The 23,376-nt window shown below is 32.9% G+C and overlaps 1 protein-coding gene and 2 long non-coding RNA genes across 15 annotated transcripts in view; 2 read left to right on the forward strand and 1 right to left on the reverse strand.

Annotated features, from left to right (window-relative positions):
* Positions 1 to 253: 253 nt before the first annotated feature.
* AP-1-2beta (adaptor protein complex 1/2, beta subunit) overlaps positions 254 to 23,376 on the reverse strand; it is a 32,549-nt gene continuing 9,426 nt past the window's right edge. The window contains exons 8-30 of one of the 13 annotated variants that reach the window (XR_013879399.1): positions 21,819 to 21,893; positions 21,424 to 21,534; positions 20,550 to 20,621; positions 19,040 to 19,150; positions 18,550 to 18,646; positions 13,034 to 13,113; positions 12,220 to 12,318; positions 11,851 to 11,959; positions 11,211 to 11,320; positions 9,449 to 9,514; positions 7,207 to 7,342; positions 6,418 to 6,441; positions 5,964 to 6,038; positions 5,622 to 5,697; positions 4,555 to 4,706; positions 4,386 to 4,450; positions 3,675 to 3,788; positions 3,418 to 3,478; positions 2,687 to 2,803; positions 1,935 to 2,017; positions 1,322 to 1,594; positions 1,014 to 1,116; positions 254 to 467 (exon numbers count right to left, since the gene is read on the reverse strand). Coding sequence is in view for 2 of the 13 variants with exons in the window: in XM_080160013.1 (XP_080016139.1) it covers positions 1,568 to 1,594; positions 1,935 to 2,017; positions 2,687 to 2,803; positions 3,418 to 3,478; positions 3,675 to 3,788; positions 4,386 to 4,450; positions 4,555 to 4,706; positions 5,622 to 5,697; positions 5,964 to 6,038; positions 6,418 to 6,441; positions 7,207 to 7,342; positions 9,449 to 9,514; positions 11,211 to 11,320; positions 11,851 to 11,959; positions 12,220 to 12,318; positions 13,034 to 13,113; positions 18,550 to 18,646; positions 19,040 to 19,150; positions 20,550 to 20,621; positions 21,424 to 21,534; positions 21,819 to 21,893 (1,860 nt within the window). In the remaining 11 variants the exon portion in view is untranslated. Of the gene's footprint in view, positions 1,595 to 1,934; positions 2,018 to 2,686; positions 2,804 to 3,417; positions 3,479 to 3,674; positions 3,789 to 4,385; positions 4,451 to 4,554; positions 4,707 to 5,621; positions 5,698 to 5,963; positions 6,039 to 6,417; positions 6,442 to 7,206; positions 7,343 to 9,448; positions 9,515 to 11,210; positions 11,321 to 11,850; positions 11,960 to 12,219; positions 12,319 to 13,033; positions 13,114 to 18,549; positions 18,647 to 19,039; positions 19,151 to 20,549; positions 20,622 to 21,423; positions 21,535 to 21,818; positions 21,894 to 23,376 lie in introns of all 13 variants that reach the window. The other 12 variants (XR_013879398.1, XR_013879396.1, XR_013879394.1 and 9 more) reach the window with 12 other exon arrangements.
* Positions 8,112 to 8,765, forward strand: LOC145318625 (uncharacterized). Its single transcript, XR_013879402.1, has 3 exons — positions 8,112 to 8,248; positions 8,400 to 8,481; positions 8,663 to 8,765. It is a non-coding gene; the product is annotated as an uncharacterized LOC145318625 (long non-coding RNA).
* On the forward strand, positions 8,774 to 9,256 carry LOC145318626 (uncharacterized). Its single transcript, XR_013879403.1, has 2 exons — positions 8,774 to 8,937; positions 9,178 to 9,256. It is a non-coding gene; the product is annotated as an uncharacterized LOC145318626 (long non-coding RNA).

A 23,376-nucleotide genomic window follows, 5' to 3' on the forward strand; every position in this document is an offset into this window, starting at 1 on the left:
ATCAAAAATCAGATCAATCGGGTGATCGGATCACATAAAATTTTGTTGTTAAAAAAGTAAAAAAATCAACATATTTCAAATTGACGTACGGACATCCTTGTAATGATTATTCTTGAGTTGCTACGCTTTCTAAATCGTTAGGACAATTCTAACATGCTTAAATTAACGAAAAAAGCTATCCCTCTGTGACGGACGTAAGTACGGACGTACGGACCGACCCTAATTATATAAAATCTTCGCTTTTAAAAAGAAATTATAAAAGCATAAAACATTTTATTACTAAATGCATTCTTAATAAATACACTGGGAATCATTTCTACAATAATAAAATTAAAATATAATTAATAATAATAATAATAATACAATAATACATTATAGGTCATTTTTAGTTTCACATACACTCACAATCATGTTATTGTAAAGAGATTTTTAATTGGGGAGATGGAAGTGATATTTCTTAACCAAACCTCAGCCAAAAATGATCTACAGCACTGGGATGTGAGAAAAAATGCATTTTAACTGCCAAAAAAACCGTCATTCGCATATAAAATTTGCATTAAGAAAAATCTATTTCCCGTATTGCTTCAAAACCGATTAATATCCGGTGGATTAGAACAGGTTCTCAGCCATACTAAAAAATTATGTCCAGCATCGTATTATATCCAGTTTTCTAAGAATATATATAATGTACATTGTACAATCATCAGATTAAAACTAGCTTTTTAGGCCGTGCATTCGGCATCTCGGGTTAATCTTATATTTGTACATTTTATATCCTCATAACGCTGTTCATAATACGATGCGAGAAATAACAATTCTCTACCCGAGGATCTTTATTCGAAAATTTAAAAAAAAAATTTTGGAAGATTTCAAAAATTTTAATTAAAATTCTAAATCTGCCAGGGATAGAAATCAGAAGGAAAAAAAATTAATAAGATCTCAGTGTTGTAACATAATTTTTTGATGAGTTTCTTTGAGTTGGTTTTAAAAAAAGAAACACTAACCCCCATCACCTTTTATAAATTTACTAGGCCAAAAAATGCTTTATTTAAGTGATTTTATTATGGAATAAAAATGTAAATTCAAACGATTATACAAAGAAAAAATCCATCCACGCTTTAAAAGTGAATAAAAAGACTTCATTAACAATGGATTACATCTACTTATCAAACGTCAATTCTTAAGACTAGATCTAAAATTTTCACTTAAATTAATTTTTATATTCATGCTTTGCAGCTTACCTACATAAAATATCTAAACAATACATTTTTAAGCTACTTAAAATATAATAAAAAAACATTAATGAAGTCCCTTATTATACATAATTTAATTCTTCATAACAAGTGTTCATTATTCAAAGCAAAATGGTTGCGTAATTCTTCGTCGCCATCTTGGAATTTAAGGAAGTGCCAAATATAAAAAAAAAGGCGCGAACAAAGCTCTGCCATTTTGTTTTTTTTTAAGACACGTGTAAAAACGCGGGAAACATCAGAAAATCGGGGAAATATGAGACCAGGAATGATTTTAATTTTGTTAAAACGCCACACCGAGAGGTACAGTCAGCTGCTTAGTTGTGGAGTATCGCATCATAAATCTGAATAAAAAGTGTAGGTATTACTAGAAAAAAGCTGCAGTTAGTTTCTTAATAGAGATCTTAAGATTTAGATGCTATTGAGTTGCTTTGCATAGAATTAGCGGCTACGCCCCTAGAGGCTACTAGTGGCACTTCAATTATTTTTATTTTAAAATCTAATTTGTTCAATTTTTTTATTTTAAAATTTAATTTGTTTATCAGCTGTTTTATATTCATGTTTCTACCCTAGCGCCGCCCTACGGAAAAATTAAATATTTGTTTTTGTAGTTTTTGGCGATTTCTGTTGGGAGGGTGGTGGTCCCCAAAAATAGTTATAAACAACGAGCAAAATGGATCATACCTGGAAAATGCCATTGGCAATGTCAGTAACCCTGGACTTGAAACTGAGCTGAACACTTGGATTTCCAGGCTGTAACTTCAACTCTGAAACAGATTGTCATTATTTGATTTTTTAAAGATTTAGCTTAATAAGTTTTGATCAAAGGCCTCGTACAATCTAGTAGCATCTAATGTCTGTTAGTCCACCAGTATAGCGCTAAGAAAGAAATCACAATTTTTTATTCAAAAACACACTTATACCGTTGCCCTAACCCGCGACTGAGGCGTGAAACGTAGCATTTGCGCATGTTGTCGAGAAGGTGATAGATTCGAATCTCGGGGCAACACTGCGTCATAACCAAAGACGTTAAAAGTGACCCCTACTGATGTCAAATGCGCAACATATATAGTTACGAGTATTTTGAATGTCTTGGCCCCAAAGAGGTCCAACTCATTACCATGCACACTGCACAGTTAGGACTTCCAGACAAATGTCTTGCAATCAAAGGGTTGGTTGTCCAACGGGCGTGTGGCAGCAAACATCATTCACAGCAATTGATCAATATTTGGTTCAGAGATGAACCAAAATAAGATCTCGTGGTGCATCTCGTCCTCAAAGGCTATCTTAAGGCTATACGCTTCGCCGTGCCTCAAACTCTGGGTTTTTGGCAGTTATGCAGTACACTCAAAGGTGACATATATTTTCATTACATGACGTTTATCTGACTGTTCTGATTCTGGCATTTAATGCTGCGTGTCATTTTTAGAACTTACCCATAAGAGCCCAGATTCCGTTGGTAAGCTTGATAGACTGATAGATCATGTCCTGTCCCTCCAGAGTCCTCTTGGCCACGGTGAAGGCGTTGTTCTGTGCCATCTTTGTTGAGATTCCTGCAAAAGTTTTAAGTTGTAGACATTTTTGGCATTAAGAATTACTTCAGAAAAAAACTTATGCTTATTTTCGCCTCAATAACCACTAAACAGATTGGGTTCTCTATTTCAAGTCAGATTCTCATTGGTTCTGTGATGGTTTTAATCTATTCTTATTTTCAGGCTTAATTTCTAGAATTATTTTAAGCTATTTTTCTAGCCCCTCCCTGCCCCATCAATGAACTTAGATGCTAGGGGTGTTGTAGACGCTAACTGTTCTATAAACAGAGAGCATCAAGCAATTAAGAAGAAAATTTGCGTATTTATTTGTATCAGTTCTAAAACTTGTATTGAATTTTAGTTCAAAACAAGTGGCGTTGTAGACAGATATTTGTGTTGTAGATCTCTAAAATTTGGTATGGCAGTTGCTCTAATATGGTACAATAGAGTTCTACTCCTATTTTAAAGTTTTAAAACTCCCAGCTTTACCGAATTTTTTAAAAGCTACTATTCGATTCCCTTAGACCTTTGACTTCCTGTATTTCAACATTACTCAAAGTAGTAAGAACTATTTCTAGTGAAAAATCATCACGTTATGTGAGTTCTAAAGTGGCTACTCTATAATTAACTCTTACCGTCAGCTGTACATTCAACGTTTTCAATGGTGTACTGCATTTCATTTGTTGCTGGAATATCCTAAACAAATGATCAAATATTATAAAAAAAAATTTAACCACCAATTTAAATAGCGCAACTACTCTCTATTGATGTATCGCTAATCTAGCCAGGTGAAGGTATTACTATATTAGAGTAAATGATTAATCTGGTGCAACATCCAAGTAGTTATTCATCGAATAACAGCAATTTCAAGTATTTAATAGATAATTTTTACCTTCCAAGTAGCAAGGAATGTTTTCTTCTCCATGTTACCATCATCAGCAAAGAATATATGAAGGGGAGTAATACAAGCAAAGTAGAATACATCAACATTATTCTTCATAGCAATCTAAACAAAAATAAATATATCATAACCAGTGGCGTGCACAGGTTCACCACAGGGGTGTGAAGCCTTCAGGGGATAAACAAATTGGGAAAGGCAGGCCTACCCAATTTTAATTCAAAATTATTGTATTACAATTTTTATCTATCTATTTGATCAAAAGAAACATAAATAAAAGTTAACAGATATATCTTTCTCGTATTCATTCGAATCCGGTGGATAGGAACCGGTTCTCATCCATACGAAAAAACTATGTCTAGCATCGTATTATTATCCAGCTTTCTACGAATATAAAAATGTACAATCATAAGATTAAAACCAGTTTTTTTAGCCCGTGCCTTCGGCACCTCGGGGCTAAAAAAAAAACTAGTTTTAATCTTATAATTGTACATTCTATATCCGCGGAAAGCTGTTTATAATACGATGCGAGAAATAACTATTACAAGATGTATACATCTATCAACAACTGTTCAAACCGAGGATATAAGTATCAAAGTCAATCCACAAATTAAACTTGAGAAAATTTCATTAACACATTATCTATCTTTTAGACTAAAAATACCTACCTATCTATCCATTACTTATCAATCTATTAATCTTTACCTGGATATTTGTCAAAGGATCCATCTTCTGAACTGGTCCAGAAGTATTCATTGGAACAGAGATATCTAAATAAAGATCATAAATATAATGAAAGAATCCATAAAAAAAACATACATTTCAAAGTAATATGAGGTCTCATGTCTATCTTTTTCAAAACAAACGTCATTACCTAAAGTCTGGTTAGCATTCAGCACGGGAACATTGAGTGGCTGGGCTGGTGTCAAACCAAAGCTGTTCTTGTTAAGCTGGATAGCGAAGTTGGTCATGGCAGACAGGGCCTTGTTACACAGGGTTAGCTCCATGTGGATTACATTGTTACGCCTAAAAATATTCAAATAGTTTTTTTTGGTGTCTAGACTCGACTTGAATTTTATATTTGACTTCATGTGCATTAATAAGTACATTTGTGTTTTTCAATCTGTCCAGACATTATCTATTTTCTTTTGTTTGTTACAAATCTATCTATTATAACTACTACTTATATCTTACTAAACCTTGCCATACAATCTAATATCTTTCTTTCTGAATATCCTATTATCCATTCATCTGTACAATCAATAATTTAAATTATAACATCTTATTAAATCTTAAGGGATAAGACACTGGATGATAAAATATCCCTTCTGTTGATAAAAATATTGGCGGGAAAGTTTAGACACTGAAGATTAGTACAACCCAATCCAGGGTTTCGGATCCGGATCTGGATCCGCATATTTTTGGGTCCAAGGATCCGGATCCGCAAAAAAATGCGGATCCGGATCCTTGGACTCAAAAAAATGCGGAAAAAATGGAAAAATCTACCTAAATTTATATAAAATCTCAGACATTCTCTTGATGAGAGCCAATCTTTAAGGTTTAGGGTCAGACTTGAAAATTAAAAGTAATTTTGACTTCGAATTAAAGAATAAATATTTTTGAAAAATTTGGTGATTTTATTTTTATTGTCAAGGATCCGGAACCGGATCCGCATCCGGATCCGCATCCGGATCCGCATCCGGATCCGCACTGACCCAATTTGGAGGATCCGGATCCGCAAAAAATCAATGCGGATCCGAAACCCTGACCCAATCAAAGTTTTTAAGCTAACTAATGAGAGATTATGTTTATACAACGAACTTAAAGAACCAGTATGTATAGTTTACACAATGTCTCCTCTTTCCTTATCAGACTAATTAACTTAAAGTAACATCTCTAGCCACTTTTCCAATGGTTATCCATCTATCTAACTATTATTACCTTGACCAGCTGCCAGTAACCTCTAGGCCCTTTCCCTTCTGTGCAGACAACCAAACCTGTTTGGCTGGTACATATCCTGTTAAAATGATACAATATAATTTATCTAAAGCACTCAATTATAATATGTTACATTGCAATGGTGTTAATAGAAGAAAAAAATAGGTACATGACGGTTTAAAACTCTAAATAAAAACCCAAGAGAAGGGGGTAAGTTAAACCCAATGATTTTTTGGATTATTTAACTTTAAGTTCAATAAAAGTCCCCAAAGTTGTTGAGCCAATGAATAAGAAAGTTTTGAGGGACTAGTGTAATAAACAGCCCAATGAAATTCATAATATTACCTGTATGAGAGGTAGGTCCAGTACCGAAGATGTCTCCAAGCAGACTGTTCATTCCACCTCCACTCGTGTTGCCACCTGACATCATTACAAACAGTTAGTAAGGGTTGTCCAATTTCAAAACGCCCATGTTTTACAATTTTTGCTCTCAAGTCGCCGTGTTTATTCGAAGAAAAAACAGAAATAAAATTCAAAATTAAAATAGCAGACAAAGTTACCCTGTTTAAAAAACTTTTTCTAACATAAGAAGTCTTAATAAACTTAAATCCTCTATAATAGTTAAAATGAAATTGAAGTTAACAAAGTCTACATTAAAAAATATTTCAAAATTATTACATATTTTTAACTTTTTATATAAAAAACGGATTAAGGTTTCTCAATCATCAAATAAATATGCACAGACAAAGACAAATCCAAGTATAGAGTAGCTGGACGTCCAAATATAAGAGGTACATACCAGCAGCACCAGCACCCGGTTCACCTAAAGTTTGTACGGGGTTAATCTTTCATTTGTGCCAGGGATAGGGAGTTGAGTTCAAAGGTTTAATTAGGAGCACAGTGCAGCTTTAACAAGTGTTTAAATCCATTACAACTTAGTAACATTGTTGCCATTTCATGTTTTTTGTAATATCTTTCATTCCAAGTGGGAATTTATCTAAACTTTGCGATGTAATCTTTTGCTGAACTACTCGATCGATTAAACTTTGGAACCTAAATCCCTATTCCTGTATAATATGCAGTGCAAAACCCCAGAGATCTATAGGGAAAAGACAATGAACGATAAATTGAAACAATGCTGAACAAAAAAAATTACCATATTGGAAAAAAGTGGTTCAAAAGTTTAAATACTAGTTTGGAACCAACCAATTAAAATTAGACAAAGTATACAAAGCTATAGAGGCAAGTTATTGTTGTTATAAACTTTGGTTTCCAGTGTTATTTGCTGTCTAATGTCCCCTCCCTCCCAGAAAAAAAGAAAACGAAAAATGTTCATAAAAAAGAAAATTAATTTTATTGATTTAATTTCTAGTTAATTATTCAGCATTTATAGTTGTGTTTTGTATGTTTTGTCTTGTAAGGAATCCCATTTTAGTGCAGTGCTTAAAAAGTTAAAATAGTCATTAAAGGGACCATCCATGAAAAAGATTATAGAAATTTCGCTAGTAACTTGAAAAAAAAAGTAAAATCTTGTTCATGAAGTGTACCCTTTGATGTTCTGATACTAAAACAAAGAAAATGGGCCTACCGTGATCCAATCCGCCACCAATAAGCTGATCCAGGCCGCCGCCGAGCAGGTCTGTAGTGGTCGGGGCGGCGGGTGACCCACCGCCAATGTTAATGTCCAACAGGTCACCAATAAGGTTGTCCGGTCCAGGAATAACCTAAAGTTAATAAAAGTCAACTACCTGGCATTGATATGAAATTATGGTTATCCATCTACAAAATTTGGCTTTTCTGTCAAGATATTTATTTGGATGAATTAAGATAAGCCACCAGCCATTGTGAGACAAGGTTTATGGAAAGAATGTGTAACACCCAGTTGGAAATGCGGGTCTGACTTTGATGTTGATGTATCATTGTAACATCTAGACGTAGAGCTCATATTGTACAGAATGTACATCTAGAGCAGCAAAATGGAATTTCACCTTAATCTTCTGAATTTTCTAGATCATCATTGGCAGAAGAGTCCCCATTGTCAAGAGGATCCTCCAGATGATTATTTCCACCAAAGATCAAGAAGATTTAGTTATGAAATTATTATTTAAACTTGTTTAGCTTGAGTAAGGCTTTATGTAAATAGGATGCCAATATTAATGATTCTTATGTAAATGTAAAAGTCTAAATGATTCTTTTCTTGATTTTGCTTTTGCTGCATTTAATTCCCTTAACTTAACTTAAATTAGCAGTCATAGGCAAGAAAGATAATTTATGAATAGACCTTATTAATTGTTAATTTTATTTCCAGATATCCTAAGTGTTTTATTTAAAATGAATGTCTGAAACAATCTGAAAGAAACCAAAGATTTAAAAAGGTAGAATTTTGACTCTTTTTTACAATTTGCTCAGTAGCCAAGAGAGGTGGGGCTGAGGCATTGTTGATGTTGATCCTGATCTTGTCTTGTTAAGGACTGTTGCTGCTGATGGTGATGGTGACAGAGATGATCTGGTAGAGTTCAGAGAGGAGGATCAAGCAACACTAGAGTTGGTCAACTGTGGATAAATGTCTGGCACTCAAATCCCCAACACCCTACCAAACAAGGGTTGAGCTTGAGTTGGGAAGCTTGCAGGTGTGTAAAGTTTAATTTAATGCTATCTGATGTTTAAAGCAATCAAATTCATGCAAGCAAAGTTGATCTCCTTAAAATTGAATCTGGCACTGAATAGTTTAAATTGTCTGATGATTATGTATCCATTCAATCCTAATCTGATGATCTTTAGGAGTGGCTTGGAGTGGAGCCAGCCCAGTAGAGAGGGAACCCTGCAAGAAGTGGCCTACAAGCAAAACTGCCACTTGAAAAAGGTACATACATTTAAGAGTCAAATTTAAAGAGCCTTGAAACTAGCAATTTCATCAATATCAGCAATTAAGTCCTTTAAGTCATCTTTAATAGTGTTGAACAAAAGAATCTTAAGTCAAGTCTTTAAAATAACTGATGATTCATTATCATCATCTTCCAGCTCCTCAAGTATATCTATTTTAGAGCTGCAGCTGCTGACAATCACAAGCTGACAAGGAGCACCAATTGACAAAGGAGCACCCATTGACAAAGGAGTACTAGAGGATGAGATAAGAGTTGATTGCTGATGATCTGATCAAGATGATGATATAGTTGATGATGATACCAAAGATGATGATATAGTTGATGATGATACCAAAGATGATGATGAAAGTAATGATGAAGAAGCTATGAGTGATGAAGTTATTGATGTTGACAGCCAAGAAATGTTGAAGTAAAAGATGCTTGAGAAAGACTATGTAAGTTTAATTATTATTGTAAACCAATTTATTTTAATTTCTTTCTTCAATAATTCAAATTCAATCAATTTCTTTTACAAAAGCAGATAAAGTTTGACCTTCTGTCACTAAAAAATATTCAATTCAAAATCATTCCAAAAGTTTTATTTTTATCAATTTTAAACATTTTAAATTTTAAATCAAATGCATATATTTATTGTAAAGGATATCTGGATTAGTCTAATGGTCTATTCTTTTTAGGTTTACCGCACCTTTGATGTAAGAAACTATTGAACAAATTAAGAAACTGTGTGTAAATAAAGTTGAAATATTTGCAGAAGTCAACACAGAATGGCTAGAAACAAACTTTAAAATTCTACCTGTGGGCAGTCAAGCTGAAATACTATGCAGGTCAGAACACATATTTAAAATATTCCTCCGTATTTAATGGTTAACAAGACAAGATATAATTATCTTGCCGTAAATCTATCTGAATCTATATATCTGCAGTGCCTTTCTGTCCTGTTGATACCTGTGCCTCGCCAGCAGAATCTGTATCTCCATCAGTTCTGGTTGGTAGAATCTTCTTCAATCCAACCTGACAAAATAAGAATATATCATATGTAGGACGGTATTAGCTTTGAAAAAAAAAGTATTGAAGGCTTTTCCCCACAAAGTGCTTTGTTAAGAACAGAAACCTTATTTGTGAATAAAATAATTAAAAAGGAAGAGGTGAGGGGTATTTTTTCGTTTTTTTTACTTTGTGTCAGATTAAGTTAGGTTTTGTACTTAGTGGCCATACAGGATTAACCTGCACCCCCTCCTTGCGTTTAATTTTTGTCACAGAATTCTAGGGTTCATTTTTTCAAGTATATCTAATATTTGATAAGCATATTAAAGTTTAACAACAATGTAATGTAATTTTTTTTGAACAAATATTTATCGAGTCGGTTTAAAAGTAATTTTAATATTAGATCTAAAATTTATATTATTAAGAAGTTATTTTCTATTTTTACATAACTACATAATTTTATAGTTCAAATATTTTTAAAATTCTTTCTTATTTTGCAAGAATATATTTTATATCAAAATAATTTAGAAAATCATGATAGAGTAGCAAGTTAACTATAATATGAGCTAATCCGCTTACGTCTTTCATCAAAGGAGAATAAACAATTTTAGATTAGTATGGTTTGCCGGGCTCGACAGCCGCGCCTCAGCCGACAGTAAGCCTCAGGGAACCTTCACAATCTTTAAAATTAAGCTGAAGGGAAAACATTCAAATGCCCCGCCTCAAAAACCCAGTAATAAGATTTAAAGTTCATATTTTGGGATTCCCACCAATTTCAAGGTAAATTATTCCGGTTTGAAATTGCCCTCAAATTGGATTTTAAGGTAGGGAAAAGGGGATAATGATAATGAGTTTAATAGCATGCCATTTCTCGCGGTCGTACGCAGTCATATGAAATGTTGGAAAGGTGACACAAATGTAAGATCTTAGTTTTCACAATTTGATTTACTATTTAAGGATTGCAAGATTATTTGATTCGCTATGATATCAAGATAAATTTTTTCTCAAATCGCGATATCAAAGAGCTGAAGTTTGCATCACCCTCCAACATGACGTATGACCGCAACGACCGCGAGAAATGGCATTTTCTAAGACTCCTTCGAGGGGAGGGGGGTTAGTTTAATTGAGACAGAACATTGTGCACCGGGGTTGTTATTATTCGGTCCACTATCATATTTCCTGTTTCTTTGTAGATTGTGTGAAGATAACTGGGGAGAGGGGAGGGGATACATTAGGAAAGGGAATTATATGGCATGTATAATAAATTCTCTTAATGAGGGTGGGTAAATATCATTATCACTTATGCTTCAGTAATACCTACAATAATAAAATGTCTATTTTAGTAAGTTTTTTATAAATTACCATTTTTGAGCATTTCAATCAGTTTTTTTTAAAAACTCAACATATTTTTTCAAAATTATTTGAATATTTTGGCACAAAATAACAAAGCAGTTTAAAAATTCTATCTATAATGCTTATTAGCGCTGTTCAGGGTGTTCAACCCCAATAATTAACATTGAGACCTTTAAAATTAGGCGGGAAATTAAAATACCCTATTGCTGGGTTTCTCAGGCCCGGGCTATGTGATACCTCGTCCAAGCTGAAAGACTGAACGTAACCCAAATATAGCAATCACTTTAAAAAAAAACATCCAAAATTTTAATTTCGCGGCTGACGAGCGCCTGCCGAGCCCGGATTGTTTCGATTTAAAAATTATTGTTACCTTTCCTTCCACAAAAGCTGTAGGAGGTTTATGATACACACTGGCCAGAGAGCTGATGTGACAAATGAGCTCATCAAGTAGAGTTGGCTCCAACAAATCAGTCTCCTCAGCTGAAAAGAAATATTTTATCATTTAAATCTTGATGAAGTATTACAATAAAAAATATTTTGCTTGTTACTTTATTTTACAACAGAAATACCTATACAATACAGAGATTAATCTTTTAATTTAATTATCCGCGGAAAGCTGTCTGTCTATAATACGATGAGGTAAATAACCTTTTTAAGTATAGCTTTGAGTTCAACTACTTTCCTCTTAATTAGCCGTTGGCCGATACTTTTCAACTTTTTGTTCGATTTAGAGAAAATAGACCTACCAAGGATTACTCATGCAAAATTTCAGATCGAAATTAGAATTCTAAGTGCCGTTTTAATTTATACATTGATTACGAGATGGTTGCATTAAAAAAACCTTAATTTGTTTTGTTGGTACGGGGCCTGTAAATTATAAATAATCCCATAAAATTTTAGTTTACTAAGTGCAGAAACCTGTCTGACATGATGCTATAAATGGCTATTCCAGAACATAACTATTGACACAAAATCCAAGACGGCAAAATGGAAGGAAATCCCAATCTCACCAATCAAAGGTTTGTCCGCAAGAACGACATCTTTGGCGGCAGCGGGATCAGTTGACAACAATCTCCAGTAGATAAAGCCACGGTCACGTAGATCTGGATTTTCAGAATCCTTAAAAAAAATATTGGGTTAATTGCAGTTTACAGTAAAATATTCCTGGTTCCTAGGATTATTACAAGGTTCCTGGATCTAGCAGCACAAGAAATAATCCTTAAACCTCCAAAGTTTATTTTTTTCTTGGCACCAGCAACACTTGCAACCCTTTACACATTTCATTACTTGAGTAAGTTTTTGTTTTAAATTGACATAATGGATGATTAAAATAATTCTTTGGATAATATGCCTGATTTAAATATCCCAATCTTATTTACCTGTGTAGCCAAGGAAAGAACTTGTTGAACAAGTTCCTGAGTATCAGTGGGTCGCTTCAGGAAGAGCTTCACAATGGCAGTCAACAGTTGCAGTTGAACCTAAACAAATAATATTATTATCGCATTATCTCTATAACCGCAGGAGGACGGGAGTCTCCAAACGGTCTTTAGGAATGTCTCTCCCTGCCTTTCTATAATCTACAAGAAGAGAAAAATGCTAACAATGCATGATAATGTGATGCACCTTTTTACGGACCAAGGCATTCCCCCTACTCTCTCTACATGTGTCTAACGCCACACAACAGCAGTGGGTACCATTTTTAACGTCTCTAGTATGACGCGATGTGGTCAAGACTCGAACCTAGCACAACCCGTCAGCAGACAGGCACGCTAATTCCACGGGTTAGTCAAGGTGCACCAACCTCTTTAAGCCTTTCTATATTTAAAAAGGATTAAGAAGTCTTAACAAAGCATGATAATGAGTTGTACTTTACTACAGACAAAGGCTTTACCCCTACTCTCACTAGGAAGACGCGCTTAAGTCTAGACTCGAAGCTAGCATCTTCCCGACAGCAGGCAGTCATGCTAATGCAGCGGGTTAGTCCCCAGAGTTTTTAATAACGTTTTCTATTTCGTTGACTTATCAACTTTTGGAACTTAAGTGAATTTTGATTGGTTGATTCATTAAGTTGAGTGTTCAAACGTTTCAGCCACTAATTTTAATCTACCTAAGGGGTAATTTTGTGTAACATAATTGGACATGTACATCAATTTATCGGTCATTGTCTTATCCCTTTATGTCCCTGGCACCAACCTGGCTGTTCTCGTCATGGAAGTTGTCCAGGAATGATTCCAGCAACTCATCAGCATTGTCAATTCTCTCAGCATACTCGCCTTAAAATAATGTTACTTAGGATCTTGTTAACAGTTGCATGGTGAAGTAGGGTTTTTTAGGCAGAATTTTTTTTGCCTCCAGTATATGAAAATACAAACAGGAAAAGAAAAACCGCATTTAGTCGAGATTATTATCATTGAAACCAAAGTATTTTTTAGTGTACAATTTTATTTACATTTTCGCGAGAAAAGGATTCTACAATCTACATTTATTGGTTATATAAACAATAAAGATATAATCCTGTAGCCGGTCAATTTTTTGCTTCAACTTAAAAACAAGGATGACAACATCCATAAGTAGCGAAGCACAAACAATTAAATAAGAATTTAGATATTAGTTGTCAAAAGCATGTATATTAGGAAAAAATCACGAAACCTTTTCAACATTTGTTTTTAATTTCTTAATATTTATATTTCAGTACTAAAATTTAATTTTGATATCTTTAACTGAAAAAATTTGGAAATCGGACCATAAACACCAAAGGTATGGAAGAAAATGTGAAAAATACAAAAATAGCCTAAAACCTGCTTAAAGACAGTCTGACCGTCATAGTTGTTTTCTTAAATCGACAGGAAATTCAATTTTGATGTCTTTAACTGAAAAAAATTTGGAAATCGGACCATAAACACCAAAGGTATGGAAGAAAATGTGAAAAATACAAAAATAGCCTAAAACCTGCTTAAAGACAGTCTGACCGTCATAGTTGTTTTCTTAAATCGACAGGAAATTCAATTTTGATATCTTTAACTGAAAAAATTTTGGAAATCGGACCATAAACACCAAAGATATGGAGAAAAATGTGAAAAATACAAAAATAGCCTAAAACCTGCTAAAAAGCGGTCCGACCGCCATTGATGTTTTGTAGTTAATTGTGCTCCTTAATAATAGGAATGTTGTCAAAAAAGTTCAGCCTTTTATCTTTTATAGGAGCCGAGAAATTTACGTTTCCCCCAAACTAAGACGGACAGACGGACATTTCAAATTATAGAGTAGCTTCGCTACTAAAAACATACTTTCCAAAAACTTTTTCCGGTTTTTAAGAGTGCAAATGAACGATATGGCAATAACGAAGAAGCCTGTTTTGGTCCCATTAAGATCTCGTAACTAGAAGTCGGTCAAAAATCGGTTTAAAGGGCGGCGGTTGGCCTATACCGGAATAACCCCACCGGTGGGGCTATTTCGGTCAGTTGACTTTGGGGGGGTGGAACACCCCCTTAAAATATTTTTTTTAACATTTTAAACTATGAGTAGAAAGCTGAGGTCATTAGCTTTCTAACGGTACTAGTCGCAGGCAGATCAGACAATTTTTTGACAACATTTTCCCCATTTTAAAAAAGTCGGTAAAATCGCAAAAAAAACGTCAATTTTTTTCATGCAAACTTTTAAAAAACAAGGATGACAACATCCATAAGTAGCGAAGCACAAACAATTAAATAAGAATTTAGATATTAGTTGTCAAAAGCATGTATATTAGGAAAAAATCACGAAACCTTTTCAACATTTGTTTTTAATTTCTTAATATTTATATTTCAGTACTATGATAAACTGACTGATGGTTAAAGTAAATTACATAGTGGATGCTCAAAACAACGGGAAATTTAATTTTGATATGTTTAACTACAAAAATTAAAAAAAAAACGGACCATAAACACCAAAGATATGAGGAAAAATGTAAAAAATATAAAAATAGCCAAAAACCTGAAAAAAGGCAATTCTGACCGTCATAGTTGTTTTCTTTAAATGATAGAAAATTTAATTTTGATATCTTTAACTGAAAAAATTTTGGAAATCGGACCATAAACACCATAGGTATGGAATAAAATGTGAAAAATTCAAAAATAGCCTAAAACCTTCTTAAAAACAGTCTGACCGTCATAGTTGTTTTCTTAAATCGACAGGAAATTCAATTTTGATGTCTTTAACTGAAAAAAAATTTGGAAATCGGACCATAAACACCAAAGGTATGGAAGAAAATGTGAAAAATACAAAAATAGCCTAAAACCTGCTTAAAGACAGTCTGACCGTCATAGTTGTTTTCTTAAATCGACAGGAAATTCAATTTTGATATCTTTAACTGAAAAAATTTTGGAAATCGGACCATAAACACCAAAGATATGGAGAAAAATGTGAAAAATACAAAAATAGCCTAAAACCTGCTAAAAAGCGGTCCGACCGCCATTGATGTTTTATAGTTAATTGTGCTCCTTAATAATAGGAATGTTGTCAAAAAATTTCAGCCTTTTATCTTTTATAGGAGCCAAGAAATTTACGTTTCCCCCAAACTAAGACGGACAGACGGACGGACGGACAGACGGACGGACAGACGGACATTTCAAATTATAGAGTAGCTTCGCTACTAAAAATCATACTTTTTATTATATGATAAGGTTTTTTTTAAGCTTTATACATAAATTAGAGGCAATTTCTGATTCGCAAGTCTTGGAATTTCTTTAAAAAAGTGATTTTTTCCCAAAAAATTTTTAATTGTAAAAATCCTGCCAGTTTTGACAGCAGTTTTTGATACATTTTTTCTTGTCTCAAATTGGCTAGGATTGACCTACAAGGGTGGTTAAGGTGTCTAAAGATGCAAAATTACATGCCTGACAATTAACTCGAAATGATATGGGGTCTAACTCTAATATTTGATTGATTGATTAGCCATAGTCTCTTAGGGTTGGGACCTAAGTAGTCATGGAGTAGAACTCTAATATTTCAACACATTTTATGCAACAGGAATTTTGAAAATGCAAAATCTTGAATATGTACTCTAAATCTTGGAGATAGAACCCATATCCTGGGGAGTTTTTGTTAGGACATGCAAAGAGCTTTCTATAGACACCTTAAACACATTTCTAGCTTAATCCTAGCCGATTTGACATAAAAAATCCAAACCGCGCAAAAATCGCGAACACCCTCTTATACGAAAAAGATGCAAGGGTTTCATATGGAATTTTAAATCTTCTAGCGGTCTTTCTAATAGACATACCCCTTCTTACATGAGCCAATGCAGCTGATACATCTTCAGGCAAATATTTAAGGCGTTCCTTTGGGTGATATACTCTTCCCATTACTATAAAAATGTGTCTGAAAAATTTTTAATGTCTTTACAAATTGAAAAGCTTAGGCAACAAAACATGACATAATACAAGCAGTAAAATGACTAGTAATGTACATCACACAACAGGCAAGGCAATGATTAAAGCTTAGGTCATGCATTTAGGTTGTTTATGCTTCCAGATCACCTAAATTAAACATTAGGGTATTATACAGTTATAAATACAGTAATAAAAAAAAGTAAAAAAAGTGACCGGAATAGACCATTTTTTTTTAGACGAAAAAAAAATTATGAAAAAATCAAGTTAGAACAATGCCTCCAATTGCAAACGATAAATGAATGCCATATCTTTCATTTTACAAAAACCCGGGGGTCGATAGGACTTACCATTTTTTCACAATTTTAGATTGAACATGGCCTATTTTGAAATTTTTTGCAACTTTTTGAGGGCAAAAAAATCATAGAAGGAGTGATCTGATAAAAATTTGCTGAAGTAAGAAATGAAAGTATAGGCAATAAACTACAATTTTGCTTTCCTGAAGAACTCTCGCAAACGTTTAGAACACCGGTAAAAAACGGTTTTAAAAAAGTTGGTCGTTTGACCGGAATTGACCCGATGACCGCATTAACCCCGCACTACCCTACTTAGTTAAAAGGGATTTATAAAATCAAAATTGTGGAAAAAATATAGATGTATCAAATTATAGGCATACATTTTAATGGTAGTCATTTCTAGATTTTAAAAAATATGAACCACTCTTTTCCTGTGTAAACGCTATAGGAGCTTAGTTAAAAAATTCAAGTAAAGTTGAAAAAGAACAATGATTTTGCCAAAATAACGTTAGCAACATAAACACTTTTTATAATGGGGACAAAATTTAGTAAAACCAAGTGTTCAGTAAATTAGAAAAATTCTTGGCAGCTAAAACTTAAAGATTTTTTTTTTACATTGCAAAGCATTTGATGTAAAATCGGTATTTTTAGGGCAAAGAATAAGATTCAGATATTTTTTTTCAATTGAGCTCCCAAATACTGTTTAAAGTTATATGTGATTTTTTTTAGGTTATTTATTGCACCAAGTACTTAGTTTTACGGAACCGTAACATGGGTAAAGCAATCTTTTCAAATTTATTCTATCTCAGTAAAAAAAAACACAAATCATCATAATAAATTAAATTCTTTAAAGACGTATTATAAATAGAAAACAACAATTCTTTGATGTTTTTTTCTTGGCAATTTCAAATTTAGATTTCAGTATTTATCACGTTATTAAAAACATTTTACATTCTTAAAGTACTGTATGAATTGTACTTAAATGTCTATAAAAGGGGGGAGGCGGATGTGCCACTTTTTGAAACCAAAACCAAAAGTCAACAAAGGAACTCATCTAAAAAAAAGAGTTAAAGGTCTGAGATTTTGCATGGCAGTTGCTTTATAGGGGTACAATATGGAACTGTGAAGAAACGGCGGCGCAACCGCCGAAAACTGGCGTTTTCCGCCGAAATTTTTTTGCCTTTTCTCTTCGGTTTTCGGCGGTTGCGCCACCGTTTCTTCACAGTTCCATATTGTACCCCTATTAAGCAACTGCCATGCAAAATCTCAGACCTGTAACTCTTTTTTTTAGTTGAGTTCCTTTGACTTTTAGTTTTGGTTTCAAAAAGTGGCACATCCGCCTCCCCCCTTTGCAATACCTACACTGCCCTATATATCGTAATATTAATTTTAAAATTAGGTCCAGATTTTTTATCATTACTAACTGAAGGGGACTATCCACGAATGAGAGCAAGTGATTCTAAGTAAGCACCTTCCAGCAGTGATTCTAAATGTTTTTTTTTAGTGAATATACTAGAGTTATGATTAATATCGTTGTATCAATTTAAAATAATAAGTTTTACCATGGTTTTATATGAAAAACGCTTCAAAATGTTATGATTTTTTTACTATTTATCATCGAATGTTTTGTTGAGTTCAAATTGCTATGACACAAAATAAACTTTTTTTTATGAAAAGTGTTAATTTAGAATAAGGGGTGGTAACTTGTAATATTGTCAACAGTTTTATTAGTGTACTTTCGTAATTTACAGCATTTCATTATGTTTTGGCGCGTTACTTTATTTGAACCGCTAAACTCAACAAAACATTTGATGATATTTCATAAAAAATTTCAAAGTTTTATTCATAAAAAAATTATGTGAAACTTATTTTTTTAAATTGGAATTACGATATCAAACATAACCCTAGTATATTCAATTCACCTAAATAACATTTAGAATCAATGCTGGAAGGTGCTTAAAATCACTTGCTCTTGTTCGTGGATAGTCCCCTTTTATTCCATTACTCACATCTTATCTTATCTTATCCTTATATCCCTGTAACTTACCAATAATCCAAATCATACTAGCTCTAGCTTCTGGTTCATCTAGAGTATCCAAATTCTCGCACAGCGTAGCAATAATACTCTCGTACTTGTTAGGATACTAAAATATTAATTTGTAATATTAGTATTCATACAATAGTTTTGTAAATAGAACTATTGATGCGATATTTTTGTAATTAGGGCCTTTAAATAGATCTATCACTTTGTGGTATAAGGAGGGGGTGTTGGGGGTGTTTTAAACACTATTTTCTATTTTTTTTTTCATTTCTACAATAATATACTTTCAGATGGCTAATATAACGATACTCCCTCTACCCCCCCCCCCCTCCCCTCTTTTACCCATCCTCTCCCTAACCATAGTAAAACGCATTCACCAATAGCTGATGGCTATAAAAGCAACCTAAATTGACGACAAAAATCCCCAAGTCTGGCAGTAACAATACCCATCCACATATATTATACATCCATTGGTATAGCAGAACCTATGACTAACCTTTCTGAAGATATCCTTGATGACGACAATAGCTTCCTGGACAACATAGTTCACTTTGGTTTGAATAAGATCCAGCAATGTTGACACACATCTCTCTGCAGATTGCTCAACCTGGAAGAAAAGAAGTGGTTCAAACATAAGCAACAAAAAATAATATTAACTAGGGTTGGCAATCCGGATCCGGAATCCGCCCAATTTTGGAATCCGGAATCCGTTTTTTAATAGCGGATTCCGGATTCTTATTTGGTAGGTTAAAATTAGCGTCTTGGGTTTTTTCTTTCAACTCCTCCTCTTTGAAGGCAAAGATTTTCATCATTATATATAAATTCTTTTAAAATCTGGTTCGATTCTCGGAAGTGAATTATAGAGAACACCAAGAACATTGATTTTTAGGACATATGTAGCACTTAATTTTTAAAAAAAATTTAAAAATCCTTTTAAAATATTGCAAGAATCTGGAATCCGAATCCGGAATCCGCCAAAAATAAGAATCCGGAATCCGCCACTTTTTTTGACGGATTCTTTAAGAATCTGGAATCCGAATCCGTCCCAAAAATTCGACGGATTGCCATCACTAATATTAACCCATATCCACGTAATTTAAGGATTGTTTGATAGTTTCATAAACTGGATTGGTTGGTTGTTGCAAAAACTGAATACCTACCTACACAACTTTAAGACAAACTTTTTTTTCAATTCAAATGGATATAAAATACAATATATTTGGAAAATTATGTGAAAAATATTTTTATTTGTTAATTCTACATATTTATTTTTTAGTTAAAAAAATCACTAAACCTTTGGACTGATAGATAAATTACAGATGAAGGAACTGGATGAAATTTTATCTATCACAGGTTTAAATAGTAAAAATAACCTTTCAAAATATAATATTATAACTAGGGAGAGATTTAATAAAACAAATAATAAAATAAAGCTAAAAATATCACCTAATAATTTCTGTTTCATCTATTTTTTTTCTAATTTCATGACGTTATTTCCTTTCTACTCTTTTAAATTTATTCTTCAAAGTAAAATTTAAATTTTATAAAAATTTCGTCGGAAACATTTTAGGTATTTAGTCTTTGAATTCAACTAATAATCAAATTGATAAAATTATCAAATATAAATACCAACATTCTTTATAAAACAAGGATAATTACATTCATTGATAGTAATAGGGCAGCTAAATTAACACAAAAACATTTCTCATGTACAATATTATTATATCTGTTTGCAGCAATAGATGCCAGGAAGCTGAACAAATTGAGTTATGACAATTTAAGAAGCCTTATACCGATCTTTGGTTTTAGGCTATTTTCATAAATAGTTATATAGGAGGGAATACATAGAAATAAAAATCTTGATATAACACTTTTCAATTATTTATGGACCTTATGAATTTGCCTTGCATTCCAGCTTAACTTGATATCGTACATGTACCATTTACACTGGCAACGTACTACCACACAGACAAGACAATTGATTGAGTAGCTGCGCTCCCGCTTACCTTGATAGCACAACGTCCAATTGCTCTGACGGACTTTCTCACGAAATCAACGTCAACTTCTGTGGCATATTCCTACACAAAAATATTTTTAAAAGCGAAGCTTTTCTATAATTAGGGTCGGTCCGTCCGTCCGTACGTCCGTCCGTCCGTCCGTACGTCCGTCCGAGATAGATAGCTTTTATTCGTTAATTTAGGCATGTTAGAATTGTCCTATCGATTTCAAACTTTGCATGATGATTTCTGTAGTAGTTGGGTACGATTTAGAAAGCGTAGCAACTCTATAATCATTACCAGAATGTCCATACGTCCATTTTAAACATGTTGATTTTTCTACTTTTTTAACAACAAATTTTCAAGTGTTTTAATTATCCGTTTGATCTGATTTTTGGTATATTGATTCCTGGGACAACAAAGAAGAATATTATAAGCGAAGCAACTCTATAATCAAGTCCAAAAATGTAAGTATGTCAATAAATATTATCCTGTTTTTAAGCAGTTTTTCAACAAAATTACCTACAATTTTGATTCGACATTTATACATTTATGTTCCGATTTTTCAGTTCAGATACTATACAAGTGTTAATGTCCGTTTGTCCTACCGTTTCAGTGCTTCGCTTTTATGGATGTTGTCATCCTTGTTATCAAAAAATTGCTTAGAAATAATAAAAAAACATGGAAGAGTTTTATCATAAGATATATTATTGATTTAGAAAAAAGCGTTTTATTGATTGTTCACAAAAAAAATCTTTAAGTTTATTAAGGTGAGGTAGGTAGGGCCGTTTTTGAAAAATATTCATTTCATCTTAGCATCTTAGGTATTGTCTAACAACTGCACTGCTGCATATTTAAATACAGAATAAAATTATGTCCTTACCTTAAGTTCAGAGAGAACCTGAGCAATATTGGATTGGTTGGTCAACCTAATCATAATATCCAACTTTTCCATCTTGATGTAAATTGGATCATTGTACTTTACAAAGAACACCTGAAAGTTAAAGGATTTAATGACACTGCCTATCAAAACGCAAATAATATTCGTACAGATAGGGATAATAATAGATAGGTTGATGTAAGCATCGTTATATAATGAAATGTCAAGCTAGTAAGGAATTACTTGCACACTATCTAATTTTAACTGTAGGAGGTAAGGGAAGCAAATTATTTACCTCCCTAAAATTATGGAACCGTCAGTCTAGCCGTTTTTAAGATCATAATGAACATAAAAATACGACCGACAGACATCCTAGACAGTAATGTAAAACAACTAACCTTCATTTCATGCTTTAGAATATCAGCTCTCTTTTGTATGATAAGATTAATATTTCTCAGAGCAACATATTGAACCTAAACAAAATATTACATATTTAGAACAAACTATCAAGAAACCTTAATTTTAGTTGTGGTGCTCTAGCTTATTGGTTATTTTCCTTTGTTAGCCATTTGAATATTAACCACGGATCTTCAGGTATAAGACAGTGAACGATGCTGATGTACATCCCTAATTAAGATAAACCAAATCATCTACTTTTTTTAGATTAAAGTTATTGGTTGAAAGTTTGGAACACTCAGCCTTCTATTGAACCTAGCATATGATATTTAAACAGATCTTATCCATCATTATTCTTTGATTAAGCAACACAAAGGGTCATGTACACTGCATGATAGACTCGAAATAAAGTATTACCAAACTTTACCAATAAACTGTAAACAAATATGATAAATATACAAGCAAAATAACAAGTTAATGTTGAGATTCAATTCCTTCTCGTTCCTTCTTAAGCATAAAATGAATTTGAAAATTTTTAACATAAACTTTAATATCCTTATCAGGATGTTGATTTTATATGTCGTCTTTATGACAGGTAAAGATGTTATGAATATATTTCTTAAATTATGTATATAAAAAATATTGTACGGTAATATCAAATTAAATTAAAAATAATTTATTTTTTTTTGTTTTTTTTGTACCAGAATCATCCCTGCAATGAAAGAAGAAAAAAATTTGTTTTGTTTTACATAGCAGACTAAATGTATTATGATAACATGCAACGTCTCTTTGTGAGTTCATATTTATAATATTGATTTTTATAAATGAATTAATGAAAAAATATTTGTTTGAAATTTGACTAAATGTCATATTGTATAATTTACTTAATTCTTAACAGTCGGGCCCCTTGCCGCATCTTTATCGGTCGGGGGTGAGGGGGTGGTGTTCAACGCCCCCTCCCCTATTATCTGAGCCACTTGTCCCTAGAGGATTTAAGGGTACGTAGCCGCTAGTCCTTATATGGAAATAACGGGATGTATGTATATCTGTCTCTAGCAAAGGAACTCGTTATCCGCTAAACAGATGTGGTCCTTGTTTTTTTTGTAAAACTTAAATTTAAAAATAGAGGGGATTAAATTCTAGTGCCCATAATGATTGCTGGGGGCATAGCGTTTTTAGCATGGCAAGCATCGTTTTAGAATTAAAAAGAAAATAAATGTTTCAGTTAATAACAACCCAACAAATGATGTCTATAGCAATTTGATCAGCTGATTGGTTTTAATACTAGATGTTTTTTTAAGTAGCGCAGCTACTCTAAATCTAGGAAATAAATCTAATTTTGCTTAGAATTTACTTTTAGGTGTTTTAAATGTTGTAAATTGAAGATTTTATTTTGATAATTAACATTTTACAACAATACCCTCTATAAACTGTGAGGAAGTTTGATAAAATTACGTTTATTTTGCAAGCTTTTTTGAAAATACTTCATTATTTTTATAATTCTGACAAAATAGAATTTCTGTTTAAGTAAATAACATGGCCACAAAAAGGTTTAAGCAG

This window comes from Acartia tonsa, chromosome 5 (genome assembly GCF_053477335.1).
Source record: "Acartia tonsa isolate MP-2025a chromosome 5, ASM5347733v1, whole genome shotgun sequence".
Classification (NCBI taxonomy): domain Eukaryota; kingdom Metazoa; phylum Arthropoda; class Copepoda; order Calanoida; family Acartiidae; genus Acartia; species Acartia tonsa.